Consider the following 21,445-nt stretch of genomic DNA (forward strand, 5'->3'; position numbering starts at 1 on the left):
CTCTCACCGTCTGAACATCCTGGAAGAGGGAGTCCCAGTAGATACAGCTCTCCTCTCCTTGTTTTTAAAAATGCACCAAAAAAAAAAAATGCACAAGGTGAATGACAGCTGTTTTGGTTCCACAGCCTGCATTTAGTCACCAGGCCTATAGCTCTAATGCTGCTCACCTCCCCACTTCCTTTCATTCCTCAAGTTCACTTATGTCTCTGACTTGGAGAAGTTCTCCCCTGAGATCTCCGTGCTAGTTCTGCATCACTGACTGGCCAAGGCAGAATGTTCCAGAGTTCCTCAAGCGAGGCACCTCTCTTGGCTGCACTACTGTGGTCCACTGCCACTACAAGCAACAGTGGCCTACCTCTAGCCTGCACAACCTTTGGAGCCATATCTGGAGAGTCAGCCCTTGAGCCTGAATGGGATGTATAACTTCTAACTCAAACATCCTGTGCTCCTGGAGTCCTCAAGGGCCCAATGGAGGCCTTTCTCGCTGCCCTACAGCTCCAGGACATCCTGTTTCTCTCAGAAACAGGGTGCTTTGGCCTGCAGTTGATGGGAACTGCCCTTCCCCCACCTGACTCACACCTTTGTGAGGTGGATTGTGGAACTTCCTGCCTCTGGCAGTTTAATGTCTCAGCCACCATCCCTGCATGTTGAGGTCCCTCCACAACTGCTCTTCCACATGCTTCATCCTACCCCAGCTTCCAGGCCTCTTAAAATATCCTGTCCAGGGGCTGGAGAGATGGCTCAGAGGTTAAGAGCATTGCCTGCTCTTCCAAAGGTCCTGAGTTCAATTCCCAGCAACCACATGGTGGCTCACAACCATCTGTAATGGGGTCTGGTGCCCTCTGCTGGCCTGCAGGCATACACACAGACAGAATATTGTATACATAATAAATAAATAAATATTTAAAAAAAAATATCCTGTCCACTAAAGGCCTCAGGGGTTCTGTAACACATCTGCCACTTTATGCTAATGAAGGGAGTCAGCCCTGGGGGCTTTATTGAAACGGCTGAAATTGCTACAGTAGAGCCCCACCTAAATTCCTCCAGAGGCTTGGCTGTGGCTCAGCCTGTAGAGCTGCTGCCTTTAACCCCCCAGTAAGGAATTGGGCATAGCTTGTCAGTAGAGCAGCTTGCCTAGCCAGCACGCACAGAAACTTAGGCACCATCTACACATTCCCTCCCAAGAGATTACAAGTGGTATATGAAACTGATTCCTGTGTCAGCTCTTTGACTATAAGGGCCTTCCAGGTAAACTAGGTCTAGGAGTCATCCTTTGGTTGATAAATTGGAAACTATTTTGAGCGGGTGGAGACACACCTATGCTATGTTTACTATTGCTGTGCCTAGGATTTTCTCTGAGGGCCCTCTTCTCCACTGATTGTCTCTGCCCCTTGCTGAGATGGGTGCTTTGTGTTAACCCCACCCTTCAGTGTACCCACAGGCACAGGGTGTGTTCATCCTTGACAACAGAGATAAACTAATGTGCCCTTGGCCCTAAGACAAGGAGACCCCAGGGATGGTACCCGAGCTCCAAGTTTGACAAAGGAGCATAATAGAAGTGAGAAATTCAGTTCTGAGGGCTTAAGAAACACAGCTTTTCAAATTAGGAGAGGCTAGCAGACTATGTACACTTAACATCAAACATTTTGTATTGGAAATCTGGGCTGTGACTGGTTTGATTTTTCTAGACAATTAAAGTTTAAGTTTACTCTGATTGACTCCCGATCTACTCTGGCGTTTGGTCATCCTGGCCAGGGGCGGAGGGCAGCTTTCCCAGGTAACAGCTGCCTGGAATGCAGCCTAGAGCTGGACTGCCTGGGGCAACTTGACCTGGTTCTGCTCAGCCTGCCCCACCTCTATCACTCACTCTGGTGAGTGCTGTTGGCTCTAGGAGAACTATGCATGGAGGAATAAAACTGGCTTGTGCCCCTGACCTCCCCAATACATCAGGATCCAGAGTCAGGCCTCATAGCAGCCAACACTGTATGTCTGGTTATCTTATGTGTACAGGATAGAAGTTCTATCAACTCAGGAGGGTGTGTCATGAAAAGCCAGACCAATCTTTCCTGTGCACTGTGCCCTTGCTTGGGTCATTCACCCAGGAATACAGACAAACTTATGTCCCATTTGTCTACTCTTCTGTAATGTATGTTCCTCTAGGCACACGTCTCTGTAGCTCTGGCTCTGGCCCTGGTCCTGGTCAAGCTGGAGAAGCGTTCACTGTCCTGTGTACATAGAGCTGTGTGGAAGGTTGGCCTGAAAGGTATTCCCTTACCTGGGGCAGCCACAGTGCTTGTTGGAATTGTGTTTCCACACTAGCCCCTCCTACTCCCTTCATCTCTGCCCCTTCTCTTTCTTATACCCTATTCTGCATGTGGCTTGGTGTGTGTGTTGCCCTGTGTGTGCAAAGGCCAGAGTATGACCTCTAGTGATGTTCTTCCTCAGGTGTCATCCACTTTCTTTTGTTAAAAAATAACAATAGCCGGGCGGTGGTGGTGCACGCCTTTAATCCCAGCACTCAGGAGGCAGAGGCAGGCGGATCTCTGTGAGTTCGAGGCCAGCCTGGTCTAGATGAGCTAGTTCCAGGACAGGAACCAAAAAGCTACGGAGAAACCCTGTCTCAAATCAAAAATAAAATAAAATAAATAAAAAAAAATAATAATCATTGTGTTTACATACCCATGTTGTAGGTAATCTATGCCATGGTATGCATGTGGAGGTCAGAGGACAGCTTTGTGATTTCATTTCTGTACTAAAATTTTTTCATTTACTGAATGTCTGCCTCCCTAGCAGTGGGATTGCAAATGTGTACTACCATACCTGTTTATTTATTTTTATTTTAGGGCTGGAGAGATGGCTCAGTGGTTAAGAGCACTGCCTGCTCTTCTAAAGGTCCTGGTGCCCTCTTGCAGGCAAAATACTGTATACACAATAAATAAATCTTTAAAAAATATATTTTTATTTTACATGCCTGTATGCATGTCTGTGTAAGGGTGGACCCCCAGAACTGGAGTTATCGACAGTTGTGAGCTGCCATGTGAGTGCTAGAAATTGAACCAGGGTTCTCTGGAAGAACAACTGAGCTATCTCATCAGCCCCATGTTTTTTGTTTTGCCAAAAAAGATTTTTATGTTTATGAGTGATTTGCCTGCATGTTTGTTTACCACATGTGTGCAGTGCCCATGAAGTGGATACCTGGGAACTAGTTACACTCAGTTATGCAGTGTAGGTGCTAGGAATTAAAACCCAATCCTCAGAAAGAACAGCCAGTGCTCTTTTTTTTTTTTTTTTTAAGATTTATTTATTATGTACACAGTGTTCAGCCTCCATGCCTGCAGGCCAGAAGAGGGCACCAGATCTCATTATAGATGGTTGTGAGCCACCATGTGGTTGCTGGGAATTGAACTTAGGACCTCTAGAAGAGTAGTCCATGCTCTTAACCTCTGACCATCTTTCCAGCCCCCAGCCAGTGCTCTTAACTGCTGAGTTATCTCTCTAATCCACAATTGTGCTTTAATATGGGTTCTGGTTTTGAACTCAGGTCTTTGTGCTTTCACGACAGACACGGCTCAAACTCAGATCCACCTTTATTTGGAGTACTGGGATTAAAGGCATGCACTACCACAGGTCAAAAATCTACTTCTTAGTTGGACATGGTGGTGCACATCTTTAATTCAAGCCCTCAGGAGGCAGAGGCAGACTGATTTCTGTGAGTTTGAGGCTAACCTGGTCTACAAGAGCAAGTTCCAGAACAGACAGGGCAATATAGAAAAACCCTGTCTTGAAAAACAAACAAAAAAAACTACTTTTTAATTGGCCATTCATTTGTTCATTTAAGTAGTAGGTATTAGCTTTTGTGTGTTCAGAACTTTATTATTACTGTATCTGAGGATGGCTTTGTGCTTGTTTGCAGGTAGAGCTGTGTAGGATAAGAAAGGCAAAGGAAGTTCCCTGGTCTGGGACCTGAGAAGAGAGCCAGTGCTTCACCTGGCCAGGGCAGAAGAACCCAGGGTGACCTCATAGTCCTCAGATGGCCCAGGGCAGGCAGACTGGCTGCAGCCACTTCCCAGTTTTTCTGAGAACATCAGATCATCTTGCCTTAGGTTATAACAAGAGAACGATCTGGCTGAGCTCATGGGCCAACTCTCTCCATAACAGTGGGTGATGTGCACTGGTGACAGCCATCATGACTATTAAACACTTCCACCTCCATCACACAGCAGAGAAGGGCTTTCACCCCTTTATATCTGCTTCATAGATGTACTATGAACATCTTGCTTTCAATACCACCCTCCATGGGCTGCCTAGCCTCTTCTGGGGGTTCTATCAGTCTTCCTACCCTGGGAATGTTAGGCACTCTCTTAGACAAATGAGGGAACCAAGACCCAGGGTTGCAGATGAACAGTAGCCCTCCTATATCAGAACTCATTTTAGCCCCTTCTCAGCTGGGAGACTGGCTCCACAGTGATCTAGCCACATAAGATAGAGGAGAAACCTTTGATGGCCAGTGGTTTGGAGGCAAAGTTACTGCAGGGGTTGGAGGTTGGAGGCCGTGGAACAGCGGTGTTAGTTTGTTTTCTGGTTGTTTTTTGTTTGTATGTTTTGGATTTTTTTCGAGACAGGGTCTCTCTGTAGCTTGGAGCCTGTCCTGGAACTAGCTCTTGTAGACCAGGCTGGCCTCGAACTCACAAAGATCCACCTGCCTCTGCCTCTGGGATTAAAGACATATGATACCACCTCTTGGCAACAGGGGTGTTTTTTTTCTTTTTTTTTCTTTTTTTTATTTTCTTTTATATTTATTTATTTATTATGGATACAATATTCTGTTTGCATATATGCCTACAGGCTAGAAGAGGGCACCAGACCCCATTACAGATGGTTGTGAGCCACCATGTGGTTGCTGGGAATCGAACTCAGGTCCTTTGGAAGAGCAGGCAATGCTCTTAACCACTGAGCCATCTCTCCAGCCCCAACAGGGGTGTTTGTAAGACAGTTTACACCCCATCCTTGTGCATCAGCCTGTCTCCTTCCTCCCAGCACTCACCATTTCTGCGTGCTTGTCTTCACACTGACTGCCTCTCACCCCCGACAGTTCTCAGCATGTGAAACAAGACTCAGTCCTTGTGTTCACAGCTGGATCCTATCCCTGTGTTTGGTGCACTGGCTAAGGCTGGGTGGGCTCAGGGTTTTATCTTGGTCTTGGGGAGAGTTTGGGGGAGGTGTGGAACCTGCAGCCGTAGGAGAGGGATTTCTTTCTTTCCAACCCTCCTCTCACTGTGGAATGGCTCTTCTGGAAGGTGAAGAGCCTTGTTGTGGGTGTTAGTTTCTTTAAGGAAAGACTTCATATGTGTCACATGTTGTGTGCTTCCCAACAAGTGCCTGAGATGGGCAGTTTTAGTAGCTCCTCTATGGGTAGCAGTAAAATAGCCTCCTGCTGGGAAGGTGAGGATGTGGGGTGCTCTTGACCCTTTGTCTCACCTTGAGAAGTAGCTACTTTTTAGTGTCATTCTGTTGCCCCTCCTCCCTATCCTTAAGCAGATAGAAGGTTCCACTGGAGAAGAGCTTCCCTTCAGGTCTTGCACACCCCTGCTGGTCTCTCTAGCCTATGGTTTAAGGAATCAAGGGATTCCTGCTTGCCCTATTGCTTTCTAGACAAGGGATAGGGAACAGTGACCTTCAAGGAATGGGAAGATCTCCGACTACACTTAGATATAGACAGGGCAGGCTTAGCATTTGGAATTGAGTCTTTGTGCTTCACACACTGGGCTCCTGCTGGGGAGGGGGGAGTCAGATATATATATATCTGCCAGAAAAGCATAGGCAGATGTTACGTGAGTGTAACAACTTCCACTATGCAGTGGGAACTTGTCTAGAAAGACCTCTGAGAAGAAATGACAAGTACACAGGGGAAGAGCAAGGGTGTTCCTGTCTAAGAACCACAGAACCTAGAGAGAACTTTTGCCCATGCTCAAGGGATGTGAGAATGGGGTAAGCTAGTGGCTGGACCAGACAGAGTTCAGTGAAACAGATGATGCTATAAAGGGCCTCTTAGACCTGTGTGAATTTAGGACTTCTTACTGAAGACTCTGAGAAACCAGGAAGCCATGAGTATTATTTTCCTATTTACTTGTTGGAGTTCAGTGAGGTTTTTGTTGTTACTTTGTATATATGCATGGGTGTACATATGTACATATACTGGCACATTGTGTAGAGGTCAGAGGCCAATGTTTGAGAGTTGTTTTGATCTTATTCCTTGTTAAAGCAAAATGTCATTGTTTCTGCCAATACTGACTAGGTCAGCTGACTTGTGAGCTTCTAGGTGATTCTCCTATTTCTGCCTTCTGTCTCCTTGCAGAAATGTTGGGACTACAGATGCTGGCTATCTATTCAACTTTTTATTCACATGAGAAATTCTAGGGATGGAACTCAGGCCTGCAAGCTTATGTAGCTACTGCTTTTACCCAGAGTCATCTCCCCAGCCTACTTTGTGTTTTGGATACAGGATCTCTTTCTATAGTCCAGGCTGACCTGGAACTCGTCGTATATCCATGTTGACCTCAGACTCAAGGTGATCCTTTAGCTTTAATTTCCCAAATGCTAAAGACTAGGTATGAGCCCCTACAGCCGGCATGTTTGTTTTGAGAAGGGTCTCACTATGCTAGGTTGGTTTTGAACTCATGAGCCCAGGTGACCTCTGCCTCCCAAGTGTGTGCAGAGGGGAGGATGTTGAGTAGAGGGGAGCCCAGCAGTTGGACTGAATTAGAGGTACATGACTAATAGGGTAAGTCAGAAAGTCACAGAGGCTTTGCGTATTCCCTGAAACTGGTCAGGGGCTCCTGAGCCTCAGGAAGATTCTTGCAGGTCTACGGCAAGTGTTAGAGGAGTTCTCTGACAGGTGGGGAACAGGGTAGCTTGCATCCCCAGCCCTTCTGCCTTGACTTAGTTCCCTTTCATGTCTCCTAGCTTAAGAATCTTCCTGGTGCTGCCCATGGCTGTGGGAACCTCTAGGTTCTGGGAGCCTTATGTCTGCCTCGGCCTCATGCTGCCCCTCAACTTGGTAGCCCTCCTTCTACAGCAGTAGTTCTCAACCAGTGGCTTGAAATTCCTTTTGGCAAATTCTGTCTCCAAAAATATTTACATTATGATTCATAACAGTAGCAAAGTGCAATTAAGTAGCAATGGAATAATTCAATGGTCGGGGGTCACCACAACATGAACAACTGTATGGGGTCGAATCATTAGGAAGGTTGAAAACCACTGCTCTACAGGTTCTCTGCACTCACTGAGAGGTTTTTCGTAGCCTCACTGGCTTTGGTGCATCTCCAGACTTGCATAGCTGAGTGCCAGAGGTTCCTCAAGTCTCTGATGGGAAGTGGATATCCTCATTATCTATGTCTGGTAAGCAAATGAGGAAACGAGTAGAAAGAGGTCTTAACACCCCTTAATTCTAAACATAATACTCCAGTGAAGTAAACCTGGCCCTCTGCCTGGTTTTGTCAATAAAGTTGTATTGACACAGCTGTAGTTATTTGTTTACTTGTTGAAGTCTGCTGCAGGCTGAATTGAGTCATTGTGACACAGACTGTCCTTACAGAAAAATTTCGGTGCAGGGGTTGAGGCCCAGGGCTGAACAAATGCTTAGCAAGAATTTTACCACTGAGTTACACTCCTACAATAGATGTAGGAGTTGTAATAGATGATGGCTCTCTTTTAGAGAAATGTGGCCACTTCAGGATGCTGTCAAGTCCTTGCAACCTTGGTCAGGAGCAGTAACTCTGAAGACAGCCACCAGAGTCCAACTGGCTGTGTGACTTTGAGTAAGATCCTTACCCTCTGAGCAAGTTGGTGATGTATTGAGGAAACGAGGGGCATTTGTAAAGTGTTGGGTGGCTATCTCATGGCAAAAATTAGGGGTTTATGATGTGGATAGATGAGGGACTTTTTTTTTTTTTTTTTTTTTTTTTTTTTGTAGGTAGCAACATGGGCTGTCTTGAAGGTCTTCCTATCACGGAAGGAATCTGTGTCCCACTTGCCCTGTGCAGCTGTCTTCTGTCACCCTCCTTGGCCACAGAACTTGAAATGATCAGGCTCTGATGGCCAGGACTAGGGTCCTCAACACTGTTCAAACCCCTCAGTTTAGGGCCTATTCTTTGTGCTCTTTTTGAGACCCATTTGATAATACACCCAGATAGGTACTGTTCTTAACCAGTTAACCTACCATTCTGGTTATCTCCTAGGGACTCTGGAGAAAGAAATCATAACAGTGGCCTGAGCTTGACTGATGTGAACTAACATATCTAGCTTAACCCTCCCTGTGTATATATGAATATGTGTGCATGTGTGTGTTGTATGTGCACATGTTACTGTTAGTGTGCATACATACACACATACTTGCGTGGAGATCAGAGGAGGACATCGAGTGTCCTGCTTTGTCATTCTACGTTATTCCCTTGATACTGATGAACCTGGCCAGCTGGGGTTCTAGGCATGCATGTGACCTCTGCCAAAGGAAAGGTTTGCTTTTGGTTTATTTTTGTAGAGATGGAACCCAGGATTTTGCATGTGTCTTGCAAATTCTTTAGAGCCAAGCTTGTATTCCAGGCCACCTAAATGGGGGGCTGTGGTGCAGCTGGTTTGTTAGTTTGCATGGGTACATCAGAAAGGTTCCTGTGCCTCCTGTGTTCAGAGGATAGGCCACGGGGCTGGCTGTGATGCTCAGAGAATACTACTCAGCCCTGGTAGCCCTGGCCCTAGCTCTGCCCTTGTTGTCACCCACCACTGGTGTTTTGGTGACCTGCTTGGTGCCAGGTTCTAAAGGAGCACCTAGGGCAACTGGGTAAACAAGCACTCTGGGGTCTTAACATCATACAAACCCAGCCCAAAGATCACCTTTATCTTCTGTCCCAGGAGGGGGTGTGGTCCCAGGCACCAAGCTGGAAGCACCTTCCTGGAGCCCTCTTGGAGCTGGAACTAGAAGCACACACTTGCCCTAAGTGAGGCCTTGCTCTGGGCTAAACAGAGCAAAAGGGGAGCCACGGTCCTGTGAGCACTGTAGACCCCCTTGCACACTATTGTCAGGTAGGGATCAATTTTCTTTCTCTATTGAAATGATAGTGTTGTAAACTAACACGAACCATTTTAAAGAACAACTCAGAGGCATTGAGTTTATTTGGTGTTATATAACTGTGACTTTAGCTATTTCCAAAACCCTGTCATCACCTCAAAGGAAACCTACACTAGGAAGCTCTTGCTCTTCCTCTGCCTTCTTGGAACCCCTGGCAACTGAGTCTGTCCTGGCCACCTCAGTTTACCCTTTCTGCAGTTCCATCGAATGCAGTATGTATTGCACAGCATTTGTGGCTGCCCCTTTCTTCTGACAGCATTTCTGGTAGTGTTCCAGGCTATAGCTGGTCTTGATGTTGTTTCTCTCTATGCTTAAATAACACCATTATCTGATTCTGTTTATCCATTGATCAGTTGATGGAATTTGAATTGTATCTAGTTTTGACTATTGGAAATAAACAGTCTTCTGTTTCTGTTTGTCTTCCTTCCTCTTTCTTCTAACTTCTGATCGTCCTGCCTGCACCTCCTGAAAGCCTTTTTAACTACTCTGCAGCACTCCTACTGCTTTATATAGTTTATGCTGTGCTAGGGATGGAGTCTAGGGCTTCCTTCATTCCAGACAAGCATTCTGCCAACTAAGCCGGCCCCCGCATGTTCTTTTCTTTCTTTGATATCTTGCTATGCTATCGAGGTTGGCCCTTGAACTCCTGGGCTAAGATTAAGCAACCATCTTGGCCTTGGCCTCCTGACTGACTGCAACTGTTGTAGCCCCCATACCTGACTGTTTGCAAGCAAGCATTTGTTTGCAGCCCTGCCTGCTGTTCTCTGTGGGGGACATAGCTGGGGACAAAGCTGCTGTGTCAGGTGGTCAGTGTACTCACCTGGCTACATCCCCTCTTGAGATGTTTGCTCTTCCACATCTCTCCATTTACTTGCTTCATGTCATTGTTTAAATTGTAGGTGTTTTGTTGACCCTATGAGAAGTGACATCTCATAGACAGTTGCTGGAGTTGTTTTCATTTTTGTTTTGTTGTATTATGTTTATTGCTGTGATGAGCACTTACCTCGAAAGTACAAGGCCCTGTCTGCCTTTTTCCCCCCTTCTTCTTTTTTCTTAAGATCAGGGTTTCAATGTGTAGCTCAGGGTGGCCGGGGATTAATTTTTTAAATTACAATTTATGGACTGGAGAGATAGTTCAGCTGACTGCTCTTCCACAGTGCCTGAGTTCAATTCCCAGCACCCACATGGCAGCTAACAAGTGTCTGCAATCCAGTTCCCGGGGACCTGACATCCATGGCAAAACACCAGTGCACATAAAGTAAAATACAAATTACAATTTATAGTTCTCATATTTAGTTTCATAGCTAGGAATCTGTTGCAAATCATAGTCACAGATTTATCCCTGTGTTTCCTTCTAAGAGCCCTATAGGTTTTTTACTTTTTGTTTTTAGGTATGAGTGTTCTGTTGGCATTATATCCCACTTTAGATGATTATGAACCACCATGTGACTTGAGAATTGAACTTAGGACTTCTGGAAGAGCCCCCAGTGCTCTTAACCACTAAGCCATCTCTCCAGCCCCATCCTGTAGGTTTTTAAATTACATTTGTGTGTGTGCACACATGTGGATATCAGAGAAAGACTTTTGGAAGTCAGTTCTTTCCTTCCCAGGAATTCAACTCAGATGGTCAAGCTTGGTAGCAAGTGCCATTACCCACTGAGTCATGAAACTTACTAACCCAGGAGTCTTCTAGTTTGAACTCTTGCATAAACCAGATTCATTTGAGTTAGCTCTTATGGTGTGAGGTCAGGATCCAGTTGCATAGTTTTCCAAGTGAATGTCCAGATGTTCCAGTGTTCCTTTATTCGAGATGCTTGTTTCTCCATTGGCACCCTTGTGGGAAGTCACTTGGCCATTAATGGCAGGATTTGTTTCTGTGGTATGTTTCTGTTCTGCTAGTCTGTCTTGTACTTTTCGAAGACTATATTTTGATTACTGAAGCTTTGTGTGACTCTTGAATTGGAGACTATTGACTTAATTGTTCTTTTCACCCGATTTTGACTACACGGTGCTTGGAAACGTCTTCAATCGCATTTTCACCAGCGTATTTTCTGTTTTGCTACTTTGTTGGCAAGCACGTGAGAGCATTGGTCCAGTGAGCTCACTCACTGCTGCATTTGTGTTCTAGGAACAAGGGTGTCGGGGCTGTGGCTTTAGCTCGGTTGGCAGACCATTTATACACAGAGCCCTGGTTCTACTCCAGCACCACATAAATCAGGTACACCGTGCGCACCTGTAACCCCAGCTCTTGGTGCAGTGAAAGTGGGAGTTCAAGCTGCATAGAGTTCCAGGTTAGCCTGGGCTACTTGAGACCCTGTGAGAGGGCAGTGTTCTTGGAAGCCCATAGAGCCAGTGTCTCATTTCACATCATCTATCTGGTGTAATGGATCCAGGCCTGGGTCTACTGGCTACTTACTGGCTGCCTCTCTTGTATCTCCTTCACTCTAAAGTAGTTCTCAGTGGTTTTTCTCACCTGGTGTTGCCCATTTGACGAGACAGACTGGTCCATTCCCTGTATCTTCTGGTGTCTGTGTCTCCTAATGAGTTAAGGTTAAAAGTGTTTCATGGGGGCCCTGGAGATGGCTCAGTGGAGGAAGGTGCTATTGCACAAGCCTAGCAACTGAGTTTGAGTCCCAAGATCTACGGTAGAAGAACCAGCTTCTGACTTCATGCTTACCAGCATGCACAGGTGCACGTACACAAACACACACATATGCAATACATATCAATAATAAAATTTTAAAAGCTTAAAACAGAAGTAGTACTACACAGGTGCTGTGGGATAACAACACTGCTCAATCAGTCTGTCTTTTCCTAGGGACACTGGCTTCATCCTTCATGTACTGGGCTCTTGTTGAATAAATAACTAGAAAATATGGTTGTGATGGGCATGTAGTGCTTCCTGGCTGCTGGGCCATGTAAGTGAGCATATACAATAGCTCCCTGGATCCCTGCCCCACAACCAGCCCCATATGAAACATAAGAAATACCATGGCTTGCTGTATCCTACTGAGGAGCTGTAGGGGACCCAGAAGTCTAGGTTGCATGGCTCCCATGACTAAGGACACAGTCACTGTCCCCGAGAACGAAGGGTTCTTGGTTACTTCCATCTGATAGCTATAAAGTCCAGTGACCCTTTGTAACTCAGGGACCCTTTGGCAGGATCAAGATTCCAAAGCCCCAACTCCTTCATTAGCCTTTAGTTGTCTGTGCTTTCATAAGGATGTCTCTACCACTCCTTAAGGATGACTCTGCCTGTGCTCTTCCCACCTGTTGGTTTATATGGGGACTGGGGGTCTCTGGGGGCCCAGGCCTTCACCTGGGAACATACTTGTCTTCACCTATGAGACATTGAGCTCCTGAGGACCCTGGTAGTGTCCCTGCAGTATAGTCATCCCTTACTCTTCTTCACTGAGACATGGGCAGGCAAAGCACCCACAGCACTTCAAAGTATTTACAAAGCATCCTAAAAGGATTGGGGATCAGGGACACACTAAAACAAGGCAATCACCAGGCCACTGTTGCTCATGCCAGTGTCCCCTCTCTCTTGCAGATGAAGATGTGTGTGTGTTCAAGTGCTCGGTGTCCCGAGAGACAGAGTGCAGCCGTGTGGGCAGACAGTCCTTCATCATCACACTGGGCTGCAACAGCGTCCTCATCCAGTTCGCCACACCCCACGGTATGTGTTTGGCTCTGTTCTGGAGCCTGGGAGATGGAGAAGTGGTCAGTTAATAGGAGCATTTGCCACACAAGCATGACGATCTGAGTTCAATCCTTAGCACCACATGAAAAGTTAGGCTTGGTAGCATGAGTTTGTAATCTCTGAGATTGCCAGAGATGAAGAGATGGAGACAGGCATATCCCCGCAGCTCACACTGGCCAGCCAACCTTGCCTCATCAGAGCTCCAGGATAGAGAGACTGCCTTTAAAAAGGTGGACATGCCAGATGGCGATGGCACACGCCTTTAGTCCCAGCACTCGGGAGGCAGAGGCAGGCGGATCTCTGTGAGTTCGAGACCTGGTCTACAAGAGCTAGTTCCAGGACAGGCTTCAAAACCACAGAGAAACCCTGTCTCGAAAAAACAAAAAAAAAAAAAAAAAAAGAACCCCCGGGGAGGGGTGAGATGTAGCCTAGAGGTAGACAGAGGCTTCTTCACTCTGATTAAAGAAGCCTTTGGGGACTCTTAGCAGGCCTTTAATTAGACATGATTTTTTTGTTTGTTTGTTTGTTTTTTATTTTTTGAGACAGTTTCTCTGTAGCTTTGGAGCCTGTCCTGGAACTAGCTCTTGTAGACCAGCCTGGCCTCGAACTCACAAAGATCCATATGCCTCTGCCTCCTGAGTGCTGGGATTAAAGGCGTGCGCCACTACCAACTGCAGACACCTGAGGTTGTTGAGGATGACTTGTGGAAACCCAGGTGAGCATAACTGGGACCCCGGGGTTTTGAAAGCAATGCCAGGCTTGTGAATGTCCTGTGACAGGACTTGGTCAGTGGAATGCCTAGGTGAGTCTTTTGGCTGGTACAGGGAAGGGGCTACTGGTTTCCCAGAGCCCTTCATTGTCTCCCCAGGAGGTTATCTGTGCCCCTATTAGAGCTGTTGCCATGTGAAGTCTTGCTACCTCGTCACTTGCACAAGCATCCTCAGGCCTCTTCCTTTCCCCCTCACCTCCTCCCCCTTCCTCCCCTTCTTTGTGATCCTAACATGTAGGAAGTAAGGCAGAAGTATCAGGAGTGCAAGGTTAGCCTCATGTTGCAAGTCTAAGAGGGAACCTGGACCACATGAGACACTGTCCCAAAAAATTGAAAAGAATTCTTTAAATTTGAGGGACTAAGATGTAGCTCAGTGGTTGAGCCCTTGTCTCACATGCTTGAAGTCCTAGCCCCATCTGCAGTCCCAGCTCTCAGAAGGTGGAGGCAGGAGGACCAGGAATTCAAGGCCAGCCTGGGCTACATGTCTGTTTTTAAAAAAAAATCTTTTTGTTGACATAGAGGTTTTTTTTTTTATGTGTGTGCTCTGAGCTAAATAAACACTCATAGTTTTACATGCACATGCAACATAGCTCATGGAAGGGGCACTTCAGCCATTTCAGGAACAATTTAGATGTATTCCTAGTGGAAGAAGGTCTGCTGGGATCCAGATTTGTGGTTGATTTGTTTAATTTTTGTGTGTGTGTGAATGTGAATGTAGGTGTGCTTGTGCTGGCACACTTGTGGAAGTGAGAATAGCTCCGTATGTGTCAAGTCATCACCTTTTACCTTGTTTGAGATATAATCTCTCAATATTCACCACTGAGCACACCAGGCCAGCTGATCCACAAGTTTCTGGGATTTTTTTATCTCTACATTTAGAGTGAGAGACATAACACTAATACATCAGGTTTTTATGTGGCGTTTGGGGATCTGAACTTAGGTCTTTATGCTTACAGGGCAAGCACTTTACCTACTGAGCATTCTTTTTTTTTTAATATTTATTTATTTATTATGTATATAATATTCTGTCTGTGTGTTTGCCTGCAGGCCAGAAGAAGGCATCAGACCCCATTACAGATGGTTGTGAGCCACCATGTGGTTGCTGGGAATTGAACTCAGGACCTTTGGAAGAGCAGGCAATGCTCTTAACCTCTGAGCCATCTCTCCAGCCCCCCTGAGCATTCTTTCCAGTCCCCGAATTTATTATTAAATAAGTGTTAGAGGCTGGAGAGGTGGTTTAGCAAATGAAGATCTGCTATACAATCTGATGTCCTGAGTTCAATCCCTAGCAACCATTCAAAGATGGAAGGAGAGAACCAACTCCACAGAGTTCCTTCGGCCTCCACATTTATGCTTCCACACACATAACATACACAGTAATAAGTAAAAATTTCGATTTGGTTTTTTTGTTTGTTTGTTTGGTTGGTTGGTTTTTTGGGTTTTTTTTTTGGGAGCTAGGCTTTCTCTGTGTAACCTTGGCTGTCCTGGGACTTACTGTGCATGTGTAGACTAGTTTGGTCTCAAACTCAGAGATCTGCTTCCTAAGTGCTGGGATTAAAGGGGTGTGCTGCCACCCAGCTTAAGATATGTTGGAAATACTACCACCAGGGATTACCATCCACATTTTAAATCTAAAGACAAGGCCAAGAGAGAGATGGTTCAGCAGGTAAGAGCACTCACTCTATTCCCCATACAGCAGCTCAGAACTGTTGGCAACTCTAGTTTGAAGAAATCTGAAACCCCCTCCTGGTTTCTGTGTGAATGAGGCATGCAAGTGGTACATGCAGGCAAAACACCCATACCCATAAAATAAATTGCTAGGGAGGAATGTTTGGAGAGATGGCTCCATGGTTAAGAACTCTTGCTAAGGACCCAAGTTCAATTCCCATTGCCCACATAGCAGCTCAAAACTGTTGGTTATTCCAGTCCCAGAGTATCCAAAGCCCTCTCAGGGACTCCTTGGGTGTTACAGACATATATGCAGGCAAAACACCCATAGATATAAAAGTAAATTAAATTGCCGGGCGATGGTGGCTCATGCCTTTAATCTCAGCACTCAGGAGGCAGAGACAGGCGGATCTCTGTGAGTTCGAGACCAGCCTGGTCTACAGAGCTAGTTCCAGGACAGGCTCCAAAGCCACAGAGAAACCCTGTCTCGAAAAACCAAAAAAAAAAAAAAAAAGTATTAATTTAATTATTACAAATCTTAAAGGTAATGTTACTTGGGATTAGTTCAGTCTCAGGGAGTTGTAGTCGGAGTTTTTTCTTTGGGCCGCCAGCTCACAAATAACAATATGAGACTTGTTAATTTTGAAAGTTTGGCCTTAGCTTAGGCTTGTCCCACTAGCTCTTATAATTTAAATTAGCCCATTTATTTTAATCCACATTCTGTCATGTGGCTTGTTACCTCATCTCTCTGTACTCTCCATGCTGCTTCCTCTGTCTCTGTCTGGAGACTCCACCTTCTTCCCAGAGTCCTGCCTATCTATACTGCCTACCTAACTGCCTAGCTGTTGACTGTTTGGCTTCCTTTCCTTTCCTTTCTCTTTCTTTCTTTCTTTCTTTCTTTCTTATGATTTTTGATTTATTTTTAAGACAAGATTTCTTTTTGTAGCCTTTGCTATCTTAGAACTAACTCCATAGACCAGACTCAAACTGGCCTCAAATTCATGGAGACCTGCCCGCCTCTTGAGTGCTGGGATTAAAGATGTGTGTCACCACCACATGGCTTCCTGGCTGGCCTTTAATTAGTTGTTAATTTGCATGTATCTGTTATATGATGTGTGTCAATGCACGTGTTTGTATGTATGGGAGTACACATGTTAAGGTGTGTATGCATGTATGTGCTTCTATAGAAGTACTGAGGCCAGAAGCTCTTCACCTCATTTACGGAGAGAGGACTTCTCGCTTGAACCTAGAGCTCATTAGCCGTGCTGGACAGGCTAGCCAGTGTGCTCTGAGGATCCCATCTTTATCTCTTGTGCACTGGGATTAGAGATATGGACTTCAGTCCTGACACTTCTGTAGCAAGGATTTTTTTTTTTTATTGAGCTCTACATTTTTCTCTGCTCCCCTCTCTGCCTCTCCCCTCCCCCAATTCAACCCTCCCCCTAGGTCCCCATGCTCCCAATATACTCACGAGATCTCATCTTTTTCTACTTTCTTCTTCCCGTGTAGATTAGATCTATTTAAGTCTCTCTTAGTGTCCGCATTGTGAGTGTCTGGGATTGTAGTTTGTAGGTTGGCTTTCTTTGCTTTATGTTTAAAAACCATCTATGAGTGAGTACATGTGATAATTGTCTTTCTGTGTCTGGGTTACCTCACTCAAAATAATGTTTTCTAGGTCCATCCATTTTCCTGCAAAATTCAAGATGTCATTAATTTTTTCTGCTGTGTAGTACACCATTGTATAAATGTACCACATTTTCCTTATCCATTCTTTGATCGAGGGACATTTAGGTTATTTCAGGTTCTTTCTATGACAAACAAAGCTGCTATGAACATAGTTGAGCACATGTCCTTGTGACACGATTGAGCATCCTTTGGATATATACCCAAAAGTGGTATTGCTGGGTCTTGAGGAAGGTTGTTTACTAATTTTCTGAGAAATCACCACTCTGACATCCAGAGGGGTTGTACCAGCTTGCATTCCCACCAGCAATGCAGAAGTGTTCCCTTTTCCCTACAACCTCTCCAGCATAAGTTGTCATCAGTGTTTTTGATCTTGGCCATTCTTACAGGTGTAAGATGGAATCTCAGAGTTGTTTTGATTTGCATTTCTCTGATGACTAAGGATGTTAAACATTTCCTTAAGTGTCTTTCAGCCATTTTAGATTCCTCTGTTGAGAGTTCTCTGTTTAGGTCTGTACTCCATTTTTTTTATTGGATTAAGTGATCTTTTGGTGTCCAATTTCTTGAGTTCTTTGTATATTTTGTATGTGTCTAGCAAGGATTTTATTCATTGAGCCAGTTCTACAACACGATTTTTTTTTTATCTATAACTTGGTGGCCATTTTTTTAAGTTTCTCGATAAATTTTTTTCTTAAGGTACTTTTATTCTTTGAGAATTTTACACATTTATACAATGTATTTTTACATATTCCTATTTCTTCCGGATCCATCCCCCATCTTGCCTCCTTTTTTTATTTTTTCCTTAATATGTATAATCCACCCAGTCCAATTTGTGCTATATATATACCTTTGGGTGGGGCCATCCACCAGAACGGGGTCTTCCTACTAGCACACACACCCTTAGAGAGAACTAGCTCTTCCTCCCTCAGCAGCTACCAGTTGTTTATAGTTCCTCAGCTAGGGGTGCGGCTACCCACCTTCTGAGGAACTTCTCTGCGTCAGTTCAGAGACCTTCATAGCACTGTGTCCAGGGAAAGGTGCTGAAACCCTCTCCACATGCTCCCCTGCTGTCTTCAACATTGAGGTGATGTCCTTGTGTCCAGTGCCATCCCTAGAAGCTGCTGTGTGCTCCCTGCACTTCCAGGCTGTTTTCTGGAGGAATGTCCAGGCCTGTCCTCACCACATGCCACCTGCCGTCATGCCCACATGTCAGTCCGAGTGGCAGTCTTGGCTGCTCTGCCTTCCTTCTCTATTGGAAAAAGAAGTCACCAGTTCCTATGCATCCAAGGTAGAAAAAACAGGAAATGCAGAAAGGAAGAATAAATGCCGAGGCCCTCTGGACTCTTCCAGAGATCCTAGCACTAGCCTCCCAGTGATTGGCTCCCCCTTTCCAGATTTCTGTTCCTTCTACAACATCCTGAAAACCTGTCGGGGCCACACACTGGAGCGCTCTGTGTTCAGTGAGAGAACAGAGGAATCCTCAGCTGTGCAGTACTTTCAGGTGAGTTAGCAGCTGTCCTGGGCCAGACAACCACCTGGTGTTTCCTCCCCGACCTTCCCACAGGAGGGTCACACAGCACAGGCTAGACCCACATGAGTGCTCTTCCTGGCTCTGTCCCTTAGTAGCTGTGTAGCCTCAGCGGGCGTTCACCACTTGCTAGGCCTCAGTTTCCTCATCTGTGAAGCCCAAGTTCCAGGTGTTTAGAGTAGTGACTGAACTATAGCAGTGTCCTAAATCCTTGCTGAGTGTAAGGCATTGTGTGAGCCATCTTACATGCCCGGAAGCACTTGGACTTTCCCACCATCTGTTATTGTACCCATTTTACAGATGAGAAAACTGAGGCTCAGAGAGGTTAAATGATTTTGCTCCAAGTCAAACAGCTCTTATGCAACAGAGCCACGATGAGAAAGCCAGGTCCGCCTGATGCCCAAGCCTGTGGCCCTGCCAGGTGCCGCGCTGCATCCTGATCGCCTGTTGTCTTACAGAGAGACACCGCACATCACCTGCCTGGCGCTTTGAGCTCTAGGGTTTTGTTCCAACCATTCCTCTTCTTCTTTGGGACCCTAAGATAGAACAGTTGGCCTCCAGGTGTTAGAATCCCATTCCTGACATATTTTGTGGTCTCTTGGGTGGCCTCCAGGTTCAGGTGGCATCTATCTAGCTGTGTCCTTCAGCCATGACAACAGTGAAGTGTCCCTCTTGGGGACTGCTCCTCAGACCCCTGCTCCCACTTATGGAGCAGCTGGCTCTTGTCAGTTGTGTTCAGGCTGGAGGAGGGTACATGACCTCCCAAGGGAGGTTTATGCTGTCAGGCCCTCCTTCCATTGTAGGGCAGCCAGGGCTGTGGCAGTTTGTTATGCCATGTGCCGTGTGCTATTGGTATGTCTCTGTTCCAGTTTTATGGCTACCTGTCCCAGCAGCAGAACATGATGCAGGACTATGTGCGTACAGGTACCTACCAGCGTGCGATCCTGCAAAACCACACCGACTTCAAGGACAAGGTGAGCCATCAATACAGAAAGCCTGCTGAACCGAGGCTGTGGGTACCTAGGAGACTGTGGCAGGGGCCTGCCTCCCTTGCCTCCCTCCAGTTCTGTTGCCTTTTTTTTTTTCTATTGTTAATCTGAGTCAACCCTCCATTTTCTTTTAGTTAAAATTATGTTCATTTTTCGACTCCCTGTAGAAAACAATCACTTCTGCCTCTTCTAGCATGCCTTTGGTCATACTGAGTCAGCTGTATTTATTGGGTGGAATATACTGAACAAACATTAAGTTTTATATGGACTGCTGATGCCAGCACTCAGGAGATGTTGCCAAGAGGGACATCAGCTGTAGGATTGGGGTGCTTTCCTAGCATGAAGAAAACTGACTTCCAGTCTAACACTGCAGAAAATTAAAACAGCTTTAGATACAGAAGTTGATGTTTTTGGATGTGTGTGTTATAAAAGAATAAGCTGGGCGTGGCAGCATGCACATTTGATCTAGGTAGAGGCAGGTTTAGTTCTAAATTGGAAATCATCCAGGGCTATACAGTGAGTCCCTTTCTCAAGAAAAGGAGGGAGGAAAAAAGAGCTGAGAATAATGAAGCCACACCCCTCTCCTAGTTGCACAGATAGATGGCTTCTGTGCGGAGCGGCTGAGCTCTGCAGTAGTAATGGACCCCAGCTGAGCCTTCTCTCATCCATCTCAGTTCTAGTTTAATCTACCTCGAATAAGGGCAGATCCCATGGACTGAGGACTCCAGTAATACAGAACCCCAACCCTCAGCTTTAAATGTCAGGGCCAGCCCCAACTGCCTTTCTCAGGTCTTATGACAGATGGCTCTGAGTTGGGGTGCCGCAATAGCTGTTTACCCAAGCAGCTCACAGAGTTCAGGGAAGCATGCTTGCCAGCTTATCACAGAAGATTCCAACAGTGGAATGAAGACACTGGGAACAGTACTAGAGAGAGTGGCCTCACTGCTTTTTGGAGCTTCTAGCTACCCACTCTGCCCCCATCGAACTGAATTCAGAACCTAGGCCTTTTCTGGCTCTAATGCTGATGATGTGCTAATTGGCTTGGTGAGAAAATCCAGCGAGATCTATCCACATGTTCTTGGCCTTTTTAGCTAGCCCCCCTCCTCCAAGCACAGGGTAGGTAGTGTGGAACCCTTTCGAAGTGTCTTTGGTGGTGGTGGGGGAGTTGTTAGAAGACCATGCCTGCTTTGTTTTCCACGCTACATTTAGACTCAGTCTTCCTATCTCAGCCTCCTGGGGCCTTGCCTCACTGACTGGACACTCCTCCACAACACCATAACTTTTACTGCTCTTCAGTCTAGGTTGGTGGTGCATATCTATAGTCCCAACACTTGAGAGGCTGAAGCAATAGAATGTCAGGAGGGGCAGGGGGAGCTGCTGCTGTCTTTCTGGTCTTCTTAGTACTGTGTAAGGTAATCAGCACCTTGTGATGAACTAGGCTTTTTGTTGGATGATTTGGCCCAGCTTTTGGGGTAGACAGACGCTCTCAGCATGTGTCCAGCAAGCCAGGCAAGGCTTAGATGTTTGGTAGGTCAGGCATTTCACATGTAGTTTTGCCTTATATATGATCCCATTGTAAAGGGAGACACATCTCCCTGATCCTTTTTTTGTTTGTTTCTTCCCTCCCTTCTCTCTTTTTTTATGGTGGAGAGGAGAGAATTGAGACACGGTTGTCTGGGGTAGCCCAGGACTGCCTTGAACTCACTTTCCATTTGCCAAGTACTTGAATTACAGATATTCATCACCTTATCCCATTTAGGGCCTCATGTTCCACACAAGGAACAGCCTTCCCTTCTCATCCTATGACCCATTATTTGTTTACCCTTTTGTAGCAGGTGGGAGCTTGTGCCTTTTTTTGGCAGGGGGTGGGGTGGGGAGTTTCAACAGGGTTTCTCTGTGTAGCTTTGGAGCCTGTCCTGGAACTCGCTTTGTAGATCAGGCTGGCCTCGAACTTTGCCTGTCTTTGCCTCACAAGTGCTGG

The 21,445-nt window shown here is 45.9% G+C and overlaps 1 protein-coding gene across 4 annotated transcripts in view; it reads left to right on the top strand.

The window, feature by feature from the left end:
• Nucleotides 1-21,445, top strand: part of Carm1 (coactivator associated arginine methyltransferase 1) — a 49,732-nt gene that overhangs the window by 16,452 nt on the left and 11,835 nt on the right. For 3 of the 4 annotated variants that reach the window (XM_041656704.1, XM_041656706.1, XM_041656705.1), the window contains exons 2-4: nt 12,678-12,803; nt 18,342-18,448; nt 19,345-19,449. In XM_041656704.1, coding sequence (XP_041512638.1) covers nt 12,678-12,803; nt 18,342-18,448; nt 19,345-19,449 — 338 coding nt within the window. Of the gene's footprint in view, nt 1-12,677; nt 12,804-17,992; nt 18,236-18,341; nt 18,449-19,344; nt 19,450-21,445 lie in introns of those variants that run through there. The other variant, XM_041656707.1, reaches the window with a different exon arrangement.

This window comes from Microtus oregoni, unplaced genomic scaffold (genome assembly GCF_018167655.1).
Source record: "Microtus oregoni isolate MIOR12 unplaced genomic scaffold, Mior012 000008F_ref0000371, whole genome shotgun sequence".
NCBI lineage: Eukaryota > Metazoa > Chordata > Mammalia > Rodentia > Cricetidae > Microtus > Microtus oregoni.